This window comes from Scomber japonicus, chromosome 16 (genome assembly GCF_027409825.1).
Source record: "Scomber japonicus isolate fScoJap1 chromosome 16, fScoJap1.pri, whole genome shotgun sequence".
Taxonomy (NCBI): domain Eukaryota; kingdom Metazoa; phylum Chordata; class Actinopteri; order Scombriformes; family Scombridae; genus Scomber; species Scomber japonicus.
In genome coordinates, this window is record NC_070593.1 from 26,073,328 (window position 1) to 26,094,836 (window position 21,509).

Genomic DNA, 21,509 nt, shown 5'->3' on the forward strand with positions numbered 1-21,509 from the left:
CACTACAACAGTGCATTAACTGCGATTGATGCTCTGAAGCTGCAGCCTTCTAGACACTGACTGACTGACTGACCCACCGTCTGACTGACTGACTGACCCACCGTCTGACTGACTGACTGACTGACTGACTGACCCACCGACTGACTGACTGACTGACTGACTGACTGACTGACTGACTGACTGACCCACCGACTGACTGACTGACTGACTGACTGACCCACCGACTGACTGACTGACTGACTGACTGACTGACTGACTGACTGACTGACTGACTGACTGACTGACCCACCGACTGACTGACTGACTGACTGACTGACTGACCCACCGACTGACTGACTGACTGACTGACTGACTGACCCACCGACTGACTGACTGACTGACTGACTGACTGACCCACCGACTGACTGACTGACTGACCCACCGACCGACTGACTGACTGACCGTTTAAACAGCTGGTTTCTGACCGGCTGGCCTGTTAAAAACAATGCACACTATTGCAATAAACACTAAAAGAAAAAGACACAGCACTTGATATCTCTTTTACTGGCTGATTGTTTTATTTACTGCCTGTTTTTGACTCTTTCTGTCCTGTCTGATCACATTTTTAGTAGAAATGATCTCTGAGCCTGAACCCCCGAGGGGTGAGCGGGTAAAGAAAACGTGAAAGTTGTAGTTTTTAGTACCTGATCAGCACATGATGCTGAATTTATTATATATTTAGTGTGCGTGTGTGTGTGCATGTGTGTGTGTGCGCTTGTGTATATGCGAGTGGACGTGTGTGTGTGTGTGTGTGTGTGTATGTGTGTGTGTGTGTGTCTGTCTTTGAAGACAGTGAAGTATTATTATGACCTGAAGTAGACCTGACACCATATCACTGTTATCACTGTGTAGAGGATTTATATATTTGTAATATTGAAAAATAGATTTATGAAGTCTGGAATGCACCAATAGGATTGCAGGTTTCACCCCCTCCTCGCCTCCGTGCCATTGGTCCAGGAGTAAGAAGGGAGGGGGGTCGGGCGGGGCTAAGTGGAATTAACTGTATTGAATGTAAAGTTAATTGATACCACTTCCTGTTTATCATCACTTCTTCCTGAGAAAATCTGCATTTTTTTGTATGAATATTCACAATGAATGAATAAATAAATAAATAGATGATTGATAGAAAATAACTGGCCTTCTGCTTCATGTTTGTCTTCTTTTCTCTCTTCTTAATATAACCAGCTTTCATCATGCACACAGTAACTAACACTAACAAAAGCTAACTCTAAAAATCCCTAAAAATTGAATGGAGTTTGGCATGAAATTCATCAGCCTTCATTAGAACATGTTTTCCATATTTGAATCATACACAAGCATCGTGCAGCTGATTATGAGCTTGTTAGTTAGTCTTCATCACCTCTGACCTTTGAAAAGCTTCAGTCACTGTTTAGCTGCCAACACGACATGCTGCTAACATTCAATAAACCTTTTTACAACAGACGTACTGGCAAGTCATAGTAGGAAAAGCAGAGCTGTAATTAATCAGATTAACGATGCAGCATTCCTTTCAGGTCTTCCTAGTTCTCGGCTCTGTTTACTGACTCAACTGGAACATTTCAGTGGATTTGTTAATGTTATTAGTTACACCTGTTTCAATGCTTCTCCTGCTGTTACAAGTCAGAACATGGAAAATGCCTCTAATGATACAAATGACTGGACACTCACAGTTTTAAAACTTCATTTAAAAGGAATCATAAAAAATACAGTAAGATAGAATATAGATAAATAACTAAGATATATTCTGTAATACCACAGTTCTTAGTTTTTTATGTAATATCACACTTTTGTAACTTGGTAATACTCCAACTACATTGATGTCATTGGTTTAAAATGACATCATATTTCTATCATATTGTTGATGTATTAACTCAATCACACCTCACATTAACTCTATTCATTTTTCTAATGTCCTGAACAAGCACATTTTGCAGTAGGATATGTATCTTCTCTGATGCAGTACTAAGTCTTTACCAGCAGAGGGCGGTGTGTCTCTACTTTATGCAGTAAAGCTGTAATAAAGCCTCCAGGCTCCATGATCTCTTATTGTGGTAAAGTAAAGATGAAGGGTCAGATAACAGAAAATTAAACAGGGAAAATTAATGGAATAATTGCTGTCAAGTTGTCATGGTAACAGGTTTAATAATGTTATGACAGTTTTACACAAAGACAGACATAGATAAGTATAAAGGGATGGGGGTAAAGGAGTAAGAGAGTAAGGGTTGAAAGGATGTTACTCCTCTCTCTTCTTTTTTTTCTTCTCTCTTGGCTCTTTCATCTCCTTTTCCTTCCTCTCCTCAGACTCTTCCTCTCTTCTCTCATCCTTCCCCTCCCTCTCCTTCCTCAGCCTCTTTTCTGTTTCCTTCTTAGATTTATTTTCTTGCTTTTTCCTCTGTGCCTTCTCAACTTGTCATCCAAAATAGAAATGATCAGGTGATGTGACGAACTTGAAATGCAACATTTCTCCTTCATAGTCTCTGAACAGGCACATATTGAATGAGCACTGTACTCTCACTATGTGCACTGCCATGCTTCTCTTACTCATCTCTACTACTTCAAAAGAAACCACACTAAACTGACACTGTACTCATGCACTTTCGCCCAAAGGCAACAGCCTTTATTTGTATTTTGCAACTTTTGTTTGCGTGCTACATGTTTGGTCTGGTTCTTGATATGGTGATGTTAAGCTTGACCGTTTCCTGTCTGATCACGCCAAACCAAAAGTACACTCTGGATTTGAAATCTTCCAAATAAATGACGCAGACTTCACTGCTCACTCCTCCACATGAGATGAAGCCAAACTGCACTGGGATCAGCATCAAAACACTTGACTTCACTTTCCTGTTAAATTCCTCTGTGAATTCCACTGTTTCACGAGCAAATTCAATCTTCAAGGTAGACAGCAGCCTCCATAAAAAGTTACAAACAAGCTTCATAAAATAATATCTGATGAATTACAACTTTATCATCATTATCTTTTTCTTTTCTTTTTTCTTTTGTGCAACTTCCCCAGCTCTAGTATTTCATGTCATCAGTTACAAGCTACTTTGCATTTGGCCTTTGTACCCTGAGATCAGAGTTGATCTTTGGTTTCCTTTCAACCTGTTCTAAGAGCGATCAGAGAGTGTTGAGTCAAAGCAAGATGATTCACCCCCAATTCATATCTGTGTCGACTAACGGAAATATTTCAAACACTCGTAAACAATACGAATAACAAAGATGTATTTTTGGGCCTATTTTGTTCTAACATTGCCATTCATTTACTTTTTAAAAACACCTTTAAAAACAATGTATAAATGTTTTAATGTGGCCAAAGGTTTGATAAAATAAATTGTTATAGAAACATACTATATAAATACTAGCCTAAGTTTAAGCTAATAACCTCCAATAAGGAAAGTGTTTTACAGGCAAATAAACTATGCTTTTGGCAAGCTAACTTAATACACTATTCATATTTAATATACAAAGCAGAAGCATGAGCAGTTTATATAGACTGGTTGTTGTATTTTCAAATATCCAAGTTGCGAAATTGACGTACTAGTAAGGCAACGTACAAAGCACAGATAATAGATATTTTGGTATTTATTCATTAATAGAGAAAAATGTTCTCTCGCAGTGACTGTCACTAGTTTTGCACCAATGTTATGATGCACTATGGTTTGCTATGGTCATGTTTTGTATCCTGCCGAGAAAGCTCAGTTCTGAAGACAAACAATTTAAAAAAAAGTCAGCTTTATAAGACAATTCTTTAATAACATTACTATTACGCTGTAACATTAGTACACCGACTCCAATACTTAGCTCACAAAACTCCACTAAAAGTAGCCATAAACGGTATTTTGGCGACCCCTCGCTAGGACGGTAATTATCTTGCTCCGTTTGTACTCTTTGGCTGCCTGGTTCAGTCTGACGGTGACGTCAGCCTCATACAAACGCTTCCAAATTAGAGCATTTTAATTGGTTAATTTATTGAGAAAGGGCGGGAATTACACTTATTGCAGTAGCGGATTGGTCAGCACGCCTGTCAGTCAATCCCCCTGCCTCCTCCTCCTCTGCCTCTGGTCTCACAGTCAGGTTGATGCAGAGACGGAGAGGAGAGAGGTAAAAAAGAGACGTGGAGATGTAGCAGCTAACAATTGAAAGTTTTAACTCTTTTCTTCTATCGTGCATTTGACTTTTTAACACTTTGTTTATTTTTTTGTTTTATTTTCACGTCGTCCTTTCTACTTTACGGTCCGAGGCATTGTATCCTTGGCAACGTGAACAACTGTCCTGCGAAGTTTGGATCAAGTGTTTTTACCTTCAACCGAGAAACGAACTGGATATTTACCCGCTTTAACGGACTGGAACTCACCCTGGGGTGCATATGGCTACTTTTGGAAGTTTCTAGAATAAGTTTAGTTCATTTTAAACTAGTTTTTTATTTATTTTAAACCCGGTGTTTAGGGAAACGGGGCAGCGCGAGACAATAGTGAGAGGGAGAGAGAGCTCGTGCTGGGGGGGGGAATCGATGCCTCGCGGGGGCTTTGTTCTGTCCGGTGTGGAGACCTACCGCGAGCCTGCTGCGGATATCGATTGATTGATTGATTGATTGATCGGAAGCCATTCGAGCAGCTATGGATGTGACTGTGTCGGAGTTACTGGCTTCTTTCATGGAGTCACCTCTCGTGGTGTGGGTGAGTGGGGGTCTTTTTCTGCTGCTTTCAATTTCCATACATTTACACACATGTTTAACTAAGCACTTTGACGCTGAATGCATCATTCGTTAATAAGTTTCTCTTCTGCAGCTTTAATGCAATCATTGTGTGTTAATTCTGTGTGTGCAGTGAGAGTGCCATTCTTCCTAGTGACCAGTTGAAACACTTCTGTTGGTATCTGTGGGACTTTCCATATTTAATTTCTCACTTTGTCAAACAGAAAAAAAGCTGAACTGTTTTCCTGCTTCACTGAATACATGTGCTGCAGCTCAACTCATCATTCTGTGCTGTTCCAACACTTCTGGACAGAAACACGTTGATGTTATTCATGAATGTGTCAACACAGATCTGCTGATGATCAATGCATTCACTGACACAGCACAGTTAAAGCAGGGAGTGATTGTAAACCTCTAATTAATTTTTAGACTGCAGCAGTTCTTCATGCACCTTTATCACTGTGTGGTGTGTTCCATGTGTTTAACAGGCAGCTTTAAAGCCTAACACACTTTGTTATAGATAACAGTGTTTGTGTTCAAATCCCTGCAGCTCAGTTTAGGCTGTGAGCCCAGACTGTGACACCCAGCTGAGCAGTCAACAGGTTGTTAACCCTGTGGTACTTCCTGTTTCCCCGTGACCTCACGTCCTGTTGACCTGAGTGGTCAGCCACCTACTTTTCCCGTCTTTGTTGGATACAATCAACAAGGCCATGCACAAGAAAGGCCACACAGGGCAACTTTCACCTTCTCAGAGTGTGTGTTTCTCTCAGTGTTCACGGTTCAGAGAGGCAGACTGCAGACCTGAAGGTCACCAGTACAGTCCCTGGACCGCATTTGATCCCTGTACTGGATTTTGGGATATATCTGGGTGGGGAAAATGAAAGAGCAGTGCTTTCCTTTAGCAAGGCCCTTAATCCTCTACTGCTCCAGTGGAGCTGCTCAGTGGCCAGCAGATCAGACTGTGGTTATACTGGGCAGCTTCCAGCTGTGTGCCTATGTGAGTGTGTGCAGGGCGTTCCTGAAAAAGAGAGCACTGCTCTCAGCTACAGCTCTCTGAATAAGTCCAAAATTTAAACATCTAATGTGCTGTGTGTGTATATATATTGAATGGCTGTAATGTTGATTTGTGCAGATCAACACACCTGCAAACAGGCAGCAGTTATCTGTGACTGTGAAGCTGCTTTTAAATGTCTATATGCTGCAGTTAAGCTACTAAATAGGACCTGACTGATACTGGACCTTTTGGGGCCGATATTAGGAAGTACAAAAAAATCAATACATCTTCTTAATCCTATATAAAGAATAATGCATAAATGCACATTTTGCAGTGATCCCTCAAATGTGGCTATCAGACACTTGTGACAAAGTTATGTAATGGAGACTGTGATATTTCACAGTTTATTGTGTGAAATGACATCAGTGCACTGAAACTCACTGTGATTTAAAAATACATGCACATATATATGAAACGTGAATGAAGAAAAGGGATTAAATATGCTGCCCATATAGCTTAAAAATATCTATGAAAGCCCAATATTGACTGACCAACATATCAGTCAGGCTCTAGTTATAACCTACTAAAAACAGTCTGTGGACAGAATCACATAGAGGACAGTGTGGGTTTATGGTAGCAGCCTGAACCACTTGACCAGAGAAACCCTCTGAATGACATCATCTGCTTGATGTGAGTAATGTATGGTGTTTGTTTAGAAAACCTACACCGTCACTATTTAGCCTTTAAGGTTGTGCTTCTATGGCTCTGTGCTAGAGCTGTGTGATAGGATGAGAAAGAAGCAGAACAGCTTGAATGCACCGTGGCATTGTTTCTACAGTCTGTCAACACCATTCTACCAAAAGATACTCCCTCATTTAGTGTTATGGTGATGGTGGTGGAGATCACTGTCTAACATGTCAGTACAAAATCTCCCATAGGTGTTGAGTGGGTTGAGACAGCATATGATTCTCATCATTTCCATACTCATCAAAGCATTCAGTGAGCTGTCTTGCTCTATGGTTGGAGGCATTATTGTCCTGGAAGAGAGCACTCCAGGATAGAAATATTCCATCATAGGATAAAGATGATCACAACTACTTTGTATTGATTTGCAGTAACTCTTCCCTCTAAGGGACAAGTGGACCTAAACCATGCCAGCAAAATGCATTTGAATGCAACTGCATTGTTTTCACCATATTCAAGTTAGCCAGGAGTTAGCGGTTGTTAGCAGGTGATGTCTCTACAGCAGGAAGTGGCCTTTTTTTTTAACCTCATGCACCACTGAGCAACTGTCATAGTACTGAACCCTGTACCCATCTCTCTGTATACACCCACGTGTTACACTGCTGAATCACACATGATATAATAGTGACTTTTGAGCTCTTCCAACCTGAAAGACAAGTATATAATGCTTAAAATACATGACTATAAACATCATCACCTAAAAACGCATGTTGTCACCAGCATATTTAGATGAAAGTAAAAACATCAACAGTATGTTTCCAGGTGTGATTGACAGCTCCTCTCTCTCTGTCTGTGTCTCCAGGTGAGGACGCTGGGTCCGCTGGGCCCGTGCCAGGACGTGGGCTCAGAGGAGCGGGTCAACATGTTCATGGAGCTGGCGGACGGCGTCTTCCTGCACAAGATCATGACACACATGTAGGTAGTCCCCATGTAGAGCTCCACGTTTTTTTTTTACGAGCATGAGTAAATCAGAAATGTCCTTAAGTGTATGTGGACTGCTGTATGACTGGTACGTGAGTTAATCCAGCGTTTCCTGTGCGTGCTTGTCAGCGTGATCAAGCGACCACATCCTGACTCGCTGGTTTCAGGTCGTAAACGTCTCAGCCAGATGTGCCGCTCGAGTCTGCAGCGAGAAGAGCCGGGTAGAGTTAGAGATGGAGATATGTGACAAACCCCTTTTTAGAGCTGAGACACAACCCCATCATAATAATAACAATAATAAAAAATACCTACATGTGTCCAATCTGGATCTTACTGCGTACCCCAATTCAGAGACCCCAATCCCTCCCCCCTCCTCCTCCTACTGTCCCCAATCACACCACATGTTCATATGTCAGTTATTGTCTTCAGAAACAATGATAAGCATGCTATTGTTCTCCACACACTGAATGTAGACTGGGGTTGACTGGTGGGGGGTGTGTGGGGAACGGAGGGGTGATTAGGACTTGGTAGGGGTTTATGAGAAATTGGGTTAGAAAGGAGGGGGAGGGAGAGATGGAGGGAGGGAGAAGGGCTCTGGATGGAAGAGCGATATATTAAAGGAAAAGCACTCAGAGACAGTTGGCAGATCAGTCAGTCAGAGGAGCAGTCAGCTGTTAAATCAGCCAGTCTGTAAACACATAGCAGTATTGTTATGTTACACAGCTTTTATTATACTGACTGTGGAAAAATACAAAGAGAGTGATGCTGGAACAGTGAAACAGGTTAAAGGTGAAGCGGTGGTCACAGTACAGTTAGCAGAAGAAGCTAAACTGAACTGAAACAAGCTGACCAATGAAACGGATTAAACTGGTTAACAAAGCAGAACAGCTGATTGTCATGTGAAGAGCTGGAGATGAAGATCATTCAGTAAACCCTCTCACTGTCTCACACTACATCTGTCACAATAATGATCAACTTATCATATATAGTATATCAGTGGTATCAATTGATCAATAGCATCGTTTATCGTGATTATTTCTGAGACAATATATCGTCCAATAAAAGTAGTTATCAGGCACTTAAAAGCAAAGCTAATGTTAGTTGGTTGAGTTCTCTACAACTTCTATGCCTGGCACTTCTCTCTATGTGAGAACTAGTTTGTGTGTCACAGCTGTTTCACTGACATGTAAAACACCTCCAGAGAAAAAAAAACCCAACATAATTCATAAGTAGGTTAGGTTTGAATTTCCAAACAGCTGGTGCTCCACCCACCTGATGCTGTTATTATATTTTTTTAAATACTTCTTCACTAAGTTTAAATTGTCTTTGGCCTCCATACATGTTTAATTTAGTTGTATTCCTTTTCAAAATAAGAGCACTTGATCTGCTCATTTAAATGAAGACAAGTGAAGTACATAAGCATATTAAACTGCAGTGTGATTTTTTTTTTTTTTTGTCCCTGTGTAGTATTTATGCTGTGAGGATTGAGATATCACGATAACTGCTTATATTGGACCATATATTGTCTCAGAAATAATCATGATAAACAATATTATTGTCATTTGGACATCATTTTATACCACTGATATAATGATTATATAATAGTATAATAATGGAAGGGGGGTGGGGGTGAGATTGGAGACTGGGTGCTACACACAGACTGTCATTATGGTTGGGTACAGAGTTATTTACCTTTAATTCTTCTCCAGTCTCCACTCAGGACGAACACAGTGAGGAATGGAGGACACTACTAGCTTAGCCAATGTGACATGAATAGCCTCTTAGCTGCTAATGTAAAGTGTGTGGTAATATTGAGGTCAAAAGAATGATCATGGTCATGTCCATGTATAGACATGATGATGTTGATAATTACACTATTGTACGGATAAATCAATAATTATTGTGACAGGCCTAGAAATAATGACTCCTCATTAAAATGCTGTTAATGATGACAGCTCACTGGAATAACACAACATAAGCAATACCAAGAATTACAAAGGATTGGTGCAACTTACTGTTAACTTATATTGGACAGCTGATTTATAGGATGAACTTTACTTTTATTAATATATTGATGCATGAAGTTAATAACAGGCTTGTAAACAGACTTTGAGTTACTGGTGTAACAGTCTGTTTACTGGTTCCAAGCACTTTCCATCAGAGGTGAATTGAGCTCTAACATCACACTGACGTCATCACAGTCATAGTAGGTCACACAGACAGTACCCCCCTCTTCCCCCCCTCCTCCTCTGTTCATATGCAAATCAGCGTGGCACCGGCTGACATGTGGATGTCAACGTAAATCCTTCTGTAGCACAATAGTTACCCTGCACTTGGTGTGTGTGTGTGTGTGTGTGTGTGTGTGTGTGTGTGTGTGTGTGTGTGTGTGTGTGTGTGTGTGATGATCTTTGTCTTAAACAGCCACTAATAACATACATGTGTTTTTGCCTCCATAGCGACCCCAGCCCAACCAATCAGAGGCTGAACAAGAATGTGAACAATGACATGGCGCTTCGCCTTCACAACCTGACCGTGCTCATTAGACACATCAGGATGTACTACCAGGTACACACACACACACACACACACACACACACACAGATGGTTCATGAGTCAAACTACTCTACTTATTTATCCCACCAGCACACATATTTCTTTATTTATTTTTAGCCAATTTATAATCTCTGTCTCTTTCTGTTGGAAATGCTACTATCATCGATCCCCTCAGCTGATTTGCTTTGCCTGGGGGGGGGTTGTTTGTAGCCATCATCCTTGTCATGTGTTTGATGTTCGAAACTTGAACAGATCCTGCAGCCAAACACACACAACAAACTATACATAGAACAACACATACATGATACATACTCCTAAAGCCAATCACTCACACACACACACACACACACACACACATTCCTAAATCATATAACTATGTGCGTGTCAGTCACAGCTGTATTGATTATGACATACATCAGTATTGATCAGCTTTGAACTTTGCTGGCCAATCATTTTTAATAATTGCTTTACAACCAATAATGTGCATTGCTCAATACAACCAGGAAGTAAGTCAGTTTAACCGTGTCAATCTAAGTTCATTAAGATACTAACTAACTTCCTCTACAAGCAGTTATAAAAATGCTGCTTTCTACCAATAAACAGATTTTAGGATTATAGCAGCACAGAATAAGCAATGTCTGTGCAGCAGTAATGAAAGCTGCTGACACAGGAAGACGTAATAAGATAAGGCGGCATTCAGTGACACATTTTGAAACTTTGTTCTTATGTTGAAAGACTACAAAAGTCCCTCACTGCTCTCCTTTTTAAGTGGAGCTGTAATTCTAGAAGGTTGTGTGAAGATGCTCCAGTAATATAATAACTGCTCTGTTAAAGTACTTTAACTCAGCGGGTCAGGAGACATAAAAAAAGACATGATTTGTTTTTATATTTGTTAATAACTTTGCATATATTTTGCATTTCAAGTCTGGTACTAACTCCCTTTAATACATTTTAGCTGTGTCCAGGTCTCCGTTTTTAAAATTGAGGGTTCAGGTTCTCATCTCGGGCTCCACGGAAACTATTTTTCCATGTCTCATTTTATCCTAAAAGTCATCACACACAAAGTCAGAGGAGAGAGGAGCAGTTTGCCAGAATGATCAGCCAGTCTGTAGATGTGGGGGAAACTTTTAGAGGCACATCATTCGGTGATTCTCCTGCCAAAAACGATGAAGTATGAGCTGTATCAGCTGCTCAGAATGTGCCTGAAACACAGCGAGCCGGAGGAGAAGCACACTGAGATATACGAGCCACTTTTATTGGTTTCTCCACTGCAGAAACATGCTTTAGAGAATATTCTCAAGTTTGATACAGTTCAGCACTTCCTTAATCCACCCTTCAAATTTAGGAGGTGAGACGTGTTTCTGTTTGAGGATGCCAGTAAATGAGTGAAATCAGAGATCGTTTCCACTGTGTCAGGAAAGATTAGCATCAAAGAGGGAGGGTGTGTTTTTTAGTTTTTTTTTAAAAGTAAATTTTAGGTGGAATGTCACTTTAATCAATTACCCAGCTGTGTGTACTGTTATTTTTCACAACAGGAAAACTTGTCATGTAGATTAGACACTGAGTAGCATGTTTGTGTGTGTGTGATTTTTTCCGTGTGTACCCATGCCAAACAGTGATGTAACCTGAGCGTCCTCTCACAGCTAATTACAGCCTTTCATCCACATTCATAATTCCTGCGTGCATCAATGAGCAGCAACGCGAATCAGCAATAAGGAGCTCAGATGCAGCTGATTTTGGCAGAGTTTGTAAGCATGTCCTGCTCACACACACACACACAGACAGACACACACTTCCTCTAAGCTCCACACAGCGCAGAGAGCATACTGCTTTCATGTAGTTGTTGATGATTTGAATCAGGAGGAAGATAATTTGATAACACGTTTCTGTTGAATGTGTGTCAGTTAGCTGGAGTTGAATGCTGTTAAAATAACACTGCACACACAATATTGGCTGTTCACACCTGTTGCACTTGCATCTTATTGGTAACCTCAGTCTCATCAGTTAGAATAGATGGAAACATACGTGCAGCACCTTTAAAAATAGAGGTTTAAACTTCTATTTTTAACCTATGTGATCGCACATTAATCCAATTTGTTTAGGTGGTGCTGTGAAAGTAACCCACCCAACCCCTTTGTTCTAATCTTCATACATATATACATACAGGACATACTGAAGTTGGAATAGCTCGTGTATGTATGTTAGTTCATGAAACATTTGTATTAGACTAACAACAAATCTGCCATCTGGACACAAGCGGACAGCTAGAGACACATATTAGAGACAGGTGTGAGCAACAATGTGTCTCTGCTGTCCACTCATTATCAGATCACCTCCTCCCACCTTCATCCTGAGCTGAGGTCCAATCAGAAAGTGGGTGGAAACACCTGTGTGGGTGTGCAGAGCTTTTCAAAATAAAGCTTTGATTGAAGGAAATAGTATGTTAGCAGTATGTATGAACAGTGTGTCTGCTGTAAATGACCATCACTCCATTCAGTAAACAGTGCAGAGCTGTCAGCATCATAGTGTTATTCAGATATCATTCAGCTTGATTTAACTAGTGTATCCACTCATAGTTACACAATATCTTATTATTCATTTTTGGAGCTTTTAACCAGCTCTCAGGTCTCAATTTATAATTATGCTTGGTGCATAACTGGTACAATACTTTTATTTTTAAGAAGACTGTCAAAACAGTTTGGAGTTATATGGCTTCTCTATCTTTTTTGAAGCTCTGCTTGGCACTGATACAGACCTAGAGATTTATTAATGATAATGAATAATATAGAAAATCAGCTCAATTGTTATTGGTAAGAATCTGATATTTTCTCTGGATCTTTCTAGTCCAACCAAAACAAAGAGTGTAATTACTGTGTTCATAGTGTCCCACATAATACACAATACTGCAGTGTAACATTGATCATGTATGGATACCATACACACATGCAGGTCAAACACAATACACACCACATCTGCTGCTCAATCTATGTGTGTGTGTGTGTATGTGTGTGTGTGTACACTCTGTGAAGTGGGTCATTCTGGGCAGTTTGGGGTTAATCTGTCCATGATGGTTAATCTCTAACCACAGTCAAATACTCTGGCCTTAACACACACCCCATACACACACACACACACACACACACGTGCATACACACACCTTAGTCTAACATTAAGTCAGTGAGTTATGAGCTTTAGAATGTGAGTAGGTTTAAGCTCAAAATACATGCACACACACACTCATCAGGCCATGGTCACTTCTGGGGACATTACATAGACTCACTTTCATTTCCTGGTGCCTAACCTTAGCCCTAACCTTAACCACAACTTACCTAAATCTAACTTAAGCTTTAACCGCTGACCTTACAATTCAGCTTTTTCCCCACTGGGGACTTGACTTTTGTCCCCAATTGGACATGCCATCATCAATTAACCGGTCCCAAGTCTGAGCTCTGTCCCCAAAAGTAGACTATGACAGAGCACACACACATACATTCATCATGCAGACACTATACCCAGCTGTTCATACAGCACTAGGCGTTGGCTTTCTCCTAATTAGATGATGTCCCAGCAGACACACAGGCCGGTCCAGTGAATCCTCCCACTCTCCCCAGTGACAAAGCACTAACCATGTGTGTGTGTGTGTGTGTGTATGAGAGGAGGGGGGGGGGGGTCAGTCACCTCCCGTCTGTTGCCTCTCTATTGTACAGAACACAGTAACCTGATATCACTCTCTGAATAATTCTAAACTGTTGACACTCTTGCTGGGTTTTCCACAGTGTCCCTGTAACAATCAGCTGATCAGTTGATTAACAGAAAATGAATCAGACTTTTAATTTAAACATTTGCTGGTTGCAACTTCTTGTCTTTTCTTAGTTAAATATCACCATGTATTTAATCATTCTCATTATGGATTTATTGATTTTTGTTTTTTGCTTTATTTACAATCACATTAAAGAAAATAAAGCAGCTATTTGTCACATGAGAACCTGAAACAACAGAACGTTCAGCATTTTCTACTTGAAAAATGACATCAGCTATTAATTGATCATCTAAATATTGTCATTATTTTCTATCAATTTATCAATGAATCAAATAATACGTTCTTCTGTTCATCAGACAAAATGAGTCATTTTAAGACTGGTGTTCTGGAAACTTGAACCAAGCATTTCCTGTGACTTTTGACTCTTTACACACTAAAGTTACTTTAACCCTTTACATACTGTTCATATTCTGACTCGTAATTAGACTCTACACCAGTCATTAATAAATGTTTGACTAATCTTGCATGACAGCATGTAAGGGTTAAAAATGGAGTATATTGACAGAAGATGGAAAGGTGTCAGTTGCAGCCCTGCATGTATTCACTCTGACACTATTATCAAAGCAGAAATAAGACACATAATCAAAGTGTACCATTGTTTTTAGTTCCCACCACTCTACTGTGTGCAACACTTGTGAGAACCTCTGTTATTTATTTAATCACAATGAAATATGAGTGAATATGAGACATTTTTGGGCAATGCTCTCTAGCTCTGATACAGTCCCAGTACCTCACACAACAACAGTGAGGCACGACTTGTGTTTTATTGAGTGAGTGAGTGAGTGTGAGTGTGTGAAGCTCGTCGTGTGAAACACATTGTCTTGTTGTGTGTAGTAGTAACTCGAGCACAATTTTCTCTCTCTCTCTCTCGCTCTCCTTTGCCCGCCCCTCTTTTTTTCCCCCCTCTCACTTTACGCCTCCTTGGTTACCGTGGGAACAGCGGAACAAAGCCTCAAGTCTACATGGGATGTTTTGAACTTCATATCCTCTGGCCTACTTTGTACACACAACATAATACACACACACACACACACACTGGTGGCAAGGTGGGCTGTAATATTGGATGTGTGGAAACTAACCCTGTTCAAAGTCAATGAAGGTGTTTTATTGCTTCAACTTATTGCTCTGTGTGTGTGTGTGTGTGTGTGTGTGTGTGTGTGTGTGTGAGTGTGAGTGTGAGTTTATTTATTGGAAGGGTGAGGCTTGACCATGAGATTACCTTTTGGCTTGATCTAACTTATTGTATCATGTGCGTATGTGTGTGTGCGCACGTTTGCGTCATCACCTCTTTGACTGTTAGAGGGCAACAACTGTCGTCCCGGGTAGAGACAGAGAGCTAATGTTCTCTGTGTAAAGAGAGAAAAAAAGAAAGGAAGGAAAGAAGAGGTGTTACTATGGAGGAAGGAATGAGGATCTCTGAACAGTTCACTAACCGTTGCCCAGCACAGTGCCGTACAGTCAGGACTTGTGTCATCAGCACACACACACACACACACACACACACACACACACACACACACAGCAGTCCTTCAAGAAGCTATTAGTTCAATTGTTGTTTTAACTGATATTTTTAGCTGGAGGAAAACTGAGTTAAGTCTAGCAAACCAGTGTTACTTTTCATTTGTTCTTCATTAACATTCAATCACAATTGGAATTATGGCAGCAACTTACACTTATTTTCATTATTGATTCATCTGTTTAATGATTTAATCGATTAACTGATTAGTTGCTATGCCAGGAAATGGTGAAAAATGTTAATCCCTCTTTCGGAAAGCCCAGGAGGACATGCTCAAGTGTCTTCGTGTCTAATTAGATGTTAATCGGCAACTTATTGATTAATCATCACAACTATAAATTTAATATTGTTACCTCCATCAAGGATTTTAGATTTCAGTCCCACATATCTGCCTGTTAGTGGAGTCATTTGAAAAAAAACAAAATAACTCAATTGAATAAAATCTGATGCAAGCTAAGGAAGAAGTTATTAGTTGTTTTCTCTGTATTGTAACTCTCTGATACAGTCGTACCACTTAATTTGCTCCTGACTCCTGAAATGTGAAGCAAGTAAAAGCACCTTCCATCAGTAGTTACCACTCCTTCTTCTATCTGAACAACATTAACCCCACCTTCCTTGTGTATATCCCCCCTCATGCTACCAAAACAGCTCTGACCCATTTATTGCATGGACTCCAAAACACCTCTGAAGGCGTCCTCTGGTATCTGGCACCAAGAAGTTAGCAGCAGATTGTTGAAGCACTGTAAGTTGTAAGGTGGGGTCTCCATGGATCCAACTGGATTTTCTAACACATCCCACAGATGCTGGATTACACTGAGACCTGGAGAATAAGGAGGCCAAGGCAACACCTTGAACTCTCAAACCATTCCTGAACAGTTTCTGCGGTATCTATCTGGTGTTTATCCTGCTGAAACAGGCCATCAGGAAATACTGTTGACATGGAGGGATGTACTTGGTGTTCAACAGTGTTTAGATGAGTAGTGTGTGTCAGAGTAACACCCACATGAATGTCAGGACCTAACCTTTCTCAGCACAACATTGATCAGAGCAGGAACTTTGTCAGCAGTTAGTGCTACTGCAACTCTTCTGATAGATCAGACCAGATTAGCTAGCCTTCAATTCCATGTGCATCAATGAGCATCCATGACCTTGTTCTTATACTGACCACTGGAGACCAGAAAGACCCCTCAAAACCTACTGTTTTGGAGATGCTCTGACCAAGTCATGTAGCTATCATAATTGGTCCCTTGTCAGTTTTGCTCAGATCCTTACACTCACCCATCTGTCCATCTTCCAACACATCAGTGTGAAGAACTGACTGTTCACTTACTGCCTAAATATATCCCACCCCTTGACAGCTGCCATGTTAATCAATAATATGCACTTGTGTTAGCCGATCAGTGTCAGTGTCAGTCACTGTATACTTTGAAAGAGATGTTGATCCTAAGAATAAAAACCTTATCTACAATAACAAATGTATCTATCTAGTAGGTTTGCCTGTTAAGTCTTTATTTGACTGCATGGTTACAGAAAAACAAGGGATGAGAAAAAGAGATGTGATAAAGGTGTCACATCCTGCTTCGTTCCAGAATGAAGCAGGGGTTGTGAGAGTCAGGATCCCTGACAGCTGTGAAAGTTCACTATAGAGAACATGTTTCCTCCAGCTTTTCTTCTTTAGTGTGTCGCAATCCAGTTGCTGTCTGTTGTTACCCAAATATAAATACTACAAGTGCTTCCTGTCAGAGACGTTGGGCTGGATCAGGAACATGCATGTCTGTAAAGTCCACTGAAACATTTAATGTGACACTGAGCTGTTCACACACACTCTTCTGACTCTGAAGTTAACCAGAATGAACTTTTAAATGTATCATCAAAAGCAGTTAACTAGTACAGAGCTTGTTAAGAGGAGAGGAGCAGTGTTTGACTAGAATTATAAAGCAGTTCAAGTAGAGAGAAAGTTGTGAAGCTCAGCAGCTCAAAGTCACATCTCATGTCAGCTGCCACCATTTTATTGATCTTGGATTAGAAATCTGAGCCCAGTGTGTTAGTGGGCACATATTGATCTCTTGTCAGTTTTAAGTGTTAGATCCTGCTGGTGATGTTGCTGCAGGAGAATATCTATAGATCAAAGCTGTATATACACACACACACACACACACACACACACACACACACACACACACACACACACACACACACACACACACACACACACACACACACACTCTCACACACTCTCACACACTCTCACACACTCACACGCTATCAGTTAAAAGACAAAGAGTTGACATTGTGTTAGTGTTTGTTTAGTTCATGTAGACTGAAAAATAAAGTGTACACCAAAATGATCCCTTGATGTGGTTCAGAGATCAGCAGAGCTGGTTGAAGTCCACACGCAACTCTGGCTTTAAATATACCTTCACAACACAACAGGACTGTCATACAATCAAAACAAAGCATATGTGCATGTTTCTCACAGTAAATGAGGAAAGTATTGTTTAGATTTGAATCCTTTTTGGTTGAATGTTTTACATGTAATGTTTAATTGACAGTGTGAAACAGCTGACAGCTATCATTATGATGTAATGTTGTTGAAGTCTGCCTGTCAAAACAACCACTTATGGATATTGGACTATATATAGTAGTTTTCTAGTCTTCTGACCACTCCAAGCACTTTTACACTACATGTCATATTCATCCATTCACACACACATTTAGGGTTAAGTATCTTGCCCAAGGACATGTGGACTGAAGGAGTCGGGAATCAAACTGCTGATCTTCCTAATGAGTGGCTGACCCGCTCTATTTCCTGGGCCACAGCTGCCCCAAAACCAGTTAGTATCAGTACTCTGCACCTTTAAGGTATTTACCGAAATAAATTGAAACGTCTCCCGTCAGTCTCTTCTTTTTGCACCCAGAGCTAGAAAATGTGACTATTTGTATGGACTTGCTCACAGCCAATCAACACAAGCATTCTTGGATTTAATGCGACGTGTGATTGGCCCACTGCCACAGCAGCTACAACCCATCTGTGGTGGTGAAGTCATGGTGAAATTGAGTTAGCACACTTAGCAGTTCAGCAGCCAAGATGCCACCTTAACACTCTAAAGTGTGTCTACACTACACACCTGTTATACTGGATACAAGATGAAGTACTCAGTTGGTATCAGTGTCACTTTAAAGGTACTTGGATTGGTACTGATGTTATTTTTTAAACAATATGCAGCCCTACTTTGTATTATATGTATTTCCAGATGTGATACTTGATGTAAAGAGTTTGCATTAGTTCAGTACTGTTGACATGTGATGGAAGAGTTTCTAAAAGTAAAACTACAGTAGATTTAGAGCAGCATGGATTTTTAAAGGCGACATCATTGTCTAACCAGCAGTAGTTAAAGATGAAAAACATCTCCTCCATTGTTCTGTCATTTATGAGTCTCCTCTATAACTATTAACTGCTCACAAACCTGCTGTGCATCCTGCTGCCTCGTTTGTCCCTCAGGACAGTTTTACTTTGCTGCAGCATCTACTGTACAGCAGCCGTGTTGTATAACACTCTCCTGCTGTGCAGCCTCTGCTGACAAAGCTGACAGAAAACCACAGAAATGTTCTGCTGCCCATGCCAGTGAGTGATATGTAGGTAACAGCACCACTGAAGCCAATAGGAACATTGTTTCATTGTTGCAAGCTTGACATTATAATAATAATAATAATCAACACTATATATATATATTCAATGACTGGTGATAGAAGCCTGTGAGCTACTATATGGATGTAATGACTCAGGAAATAAAACACTAAGATTCATTTTTGGCTCTGTTTGAAAGTAGCTGGCATAGAGGCCAACAGGAAACAGGGAGAGAGAGATAAATAATGTTATTATGTGGCATGTGTGGTAACTACTTGACTGCCAAGGCACTCCAGGAAATAAAATAGTTTTAAAATCAGTTTGACAAATGTTTTATGAAGATAGATTATATATATGCAAACACAACTCTACTCCACCTTTTAATGGCAGGCACCTTTTCAAACTAATGACCAACATTTGCATGATAAATATTAACATTAAAGATAATACACAACTAACTAAAAAGATTTGAACCATGTCTGACACTGTAGAGGTGATTGGAATAAAATATGGTGTCTCTTTTTAGACCAAATATTAAACGTTTTGTCCCACTCCAGCTTCAAATCTAACTTCACTCTCAGTTGCTCTATTTCTTTCATCCTCTCTCGTATTTTTGCATGAAAATAAACTTAAACTTCATGACAGTGCTTCCAGATTGATCGTGGGTCTCAGCTGGAGTCTTGCTCTGGCTTAAAGACATCTGGTAGTCAGCTCACATGTTTTATTCACACCGTACAGTGTGTGTGTGTGTGTGTGTGTGTGTGTGTGTGTGAGAGAGAGAGAGAGAGGGACAGACTGGGGGGCTATCAGCTTACTTGCTGCTGTATAGACCGGTGTAACAGTATCTGCAGGTATTGCACTACCTGAACATTTGTCCCTGCAGCTCAGGTCAGTTGTAACGGTGGTGTAAGCTGATGCCTGCGTTTATTTGCTTGGTTAGCAGGTGACGCTCGACCAGAGTGAGAGAAAGAGAGAAAGAAAGAAAGACAGAGCATACCTCATGAAGCTATGACTGAACTGACCAAATACCATTAGTACAGGTCATGTGTGGATTTTAGGAAGGTGTGTATGAGCATTATTCCAGCCCGCCCTTCCCTGCTGACAGTCGCTTCCCTTCTCCCAAAACACACAGAGTCAGCACACACACACACACACACACACACACACACACACACACATACACACACACACACTCTCTCTCTCTCTCTCTCTCTCTCTCTCCACACCTCCATCAGTACATTTCCCTTCTCCTCAGCCAGAGGTAATCATCATGTCACCTCCCATGTGAGCCTAAACCTAATGTCTTCCTATGTGACCTTAATCCCCTCATGTTCCCTCATCTCAAAACAACAAGTGACACAGCACCTCTGACTCCCCACCACTGTCTCTGTGTGTGTGTGTGTGTGTGTGTGTGTGAGAGTGATTTAGTAAAAAATGTTTTAGTTTATTAAAAGTAGAATTTCCTCGTCCCCTCTGGTCAATCAGGTGTGGGGTTTTTCTTTGGGAGGCAGGAGGAGAGGATATTCAGGAATGGAAAGTATGCCCTCCTAGCGGGCCCGGTTTCTTTCCTGACTCGCACAGAACACTCACACACACACACTCTCTCTTTGTCTTTTTGTCGTGTGTTTCCTGTTGGCCTCCTGCCTACACACACATGCACAGACACAACACGTAGGCACACATGTCTGGGTCAGCCCCAAAACCGGACTTTGAGTTCTTTCTACAGAATGTGTTTAGATCAACACTGAGCAGCCAGAACAACACTACTACACATATTATGTCTGCATTTAGTCACATGAGGAGGAACTCTTCTTAAAAGTGACCAAAATCAAAGTAGCTGTGTAAATATTAGCTGGTGTATCTATGTATCTTGTAATAAAGTCATTAATAACTGAAGTCTTTTCTCCTCTGCTCTGTTACAGGACACATTACAGCAGTTAATAGTCATGCCCCTTCCAAACATTCTCTGCATCGCCAAGGATCCCATATCAGGTAACACACACACACACACCCCCCACACACACCCCCCACACACACCCTGCTGTTGATTAAGCCCATATAGTTCCACTACCCTGTTGGAAAGATACGCACTATTAACATCAGTCAGATTGTTAAAGTGAGGAAAGCAGCGATTTAAACAGTGTAACCAGAGTTAGATTTTTGTCAATGAGGGTTTTTTTTTTGTGTCCATCAATTTAAAAGCCGTTAAAATGTGAAAATAAACGTATGAATAACTAACACACATTCTTTTTTTGTGGACTCAGCATCAAATTTCTGCTTTTAATCCCCTTTGAGAGAATACATTAGAGGATTATGGAAAAAATGTCTAAGTGGTGTAACCATAAAACTTTGCACCAAATAATTCAACTTGTAATGGAATACAATTGTTCCAAGTCATTATTAGTATAAATCCACTTAAATACACTGTAGGTGGATAAAATGTGTAATATTTATCATTCTTTTGTGGTTACACCATTTGACATTTTCAGGAGCATTCAGTCTTACTTTTGGTAAAAAATTGTGCAAATAACATTTCAAACCAACATTTAAACAAACCTGATGCTGCTTTTAAAACTAGTTTAAACATATTATTGAATTGTT

General features: G+C 40.4%; 1 protein-coding gene across 1 annotated transcript in view; it reads left to right on the forward strand.

Moving 5' to 3' along the window:
* Positions 1-4,136: 4,136 nt before the first annotated feature.
* Positions 4,137-21,509, forward strand: part of ccdc88c (coiled-coil domain containing 88C) — a 47,557-nt gene continuing 30,184 nt past the window's right edge. Inside the window, exons 1-4 of the mRNA XM_053335342.1 lie at positions 4,137-4,715; positions 7,273-7,385; positions 9,848-9,956; positions 20,831-20,900. Of these exons, the coding sequence (XP_053191317.1) occupies positions 4,656-4,715; positions 7,273-7,385; positions 9,848-9,956; positions 20,831-20,900 (352 nt within the window). The 5' untranslated portion in view covers positions 4,137-4,655. The remainder of the gene's footprint in view (positions 4,716-7,272; positions 7,386-9,847; positions 9,957-20,830; positions 20,901-21,509) is intronic.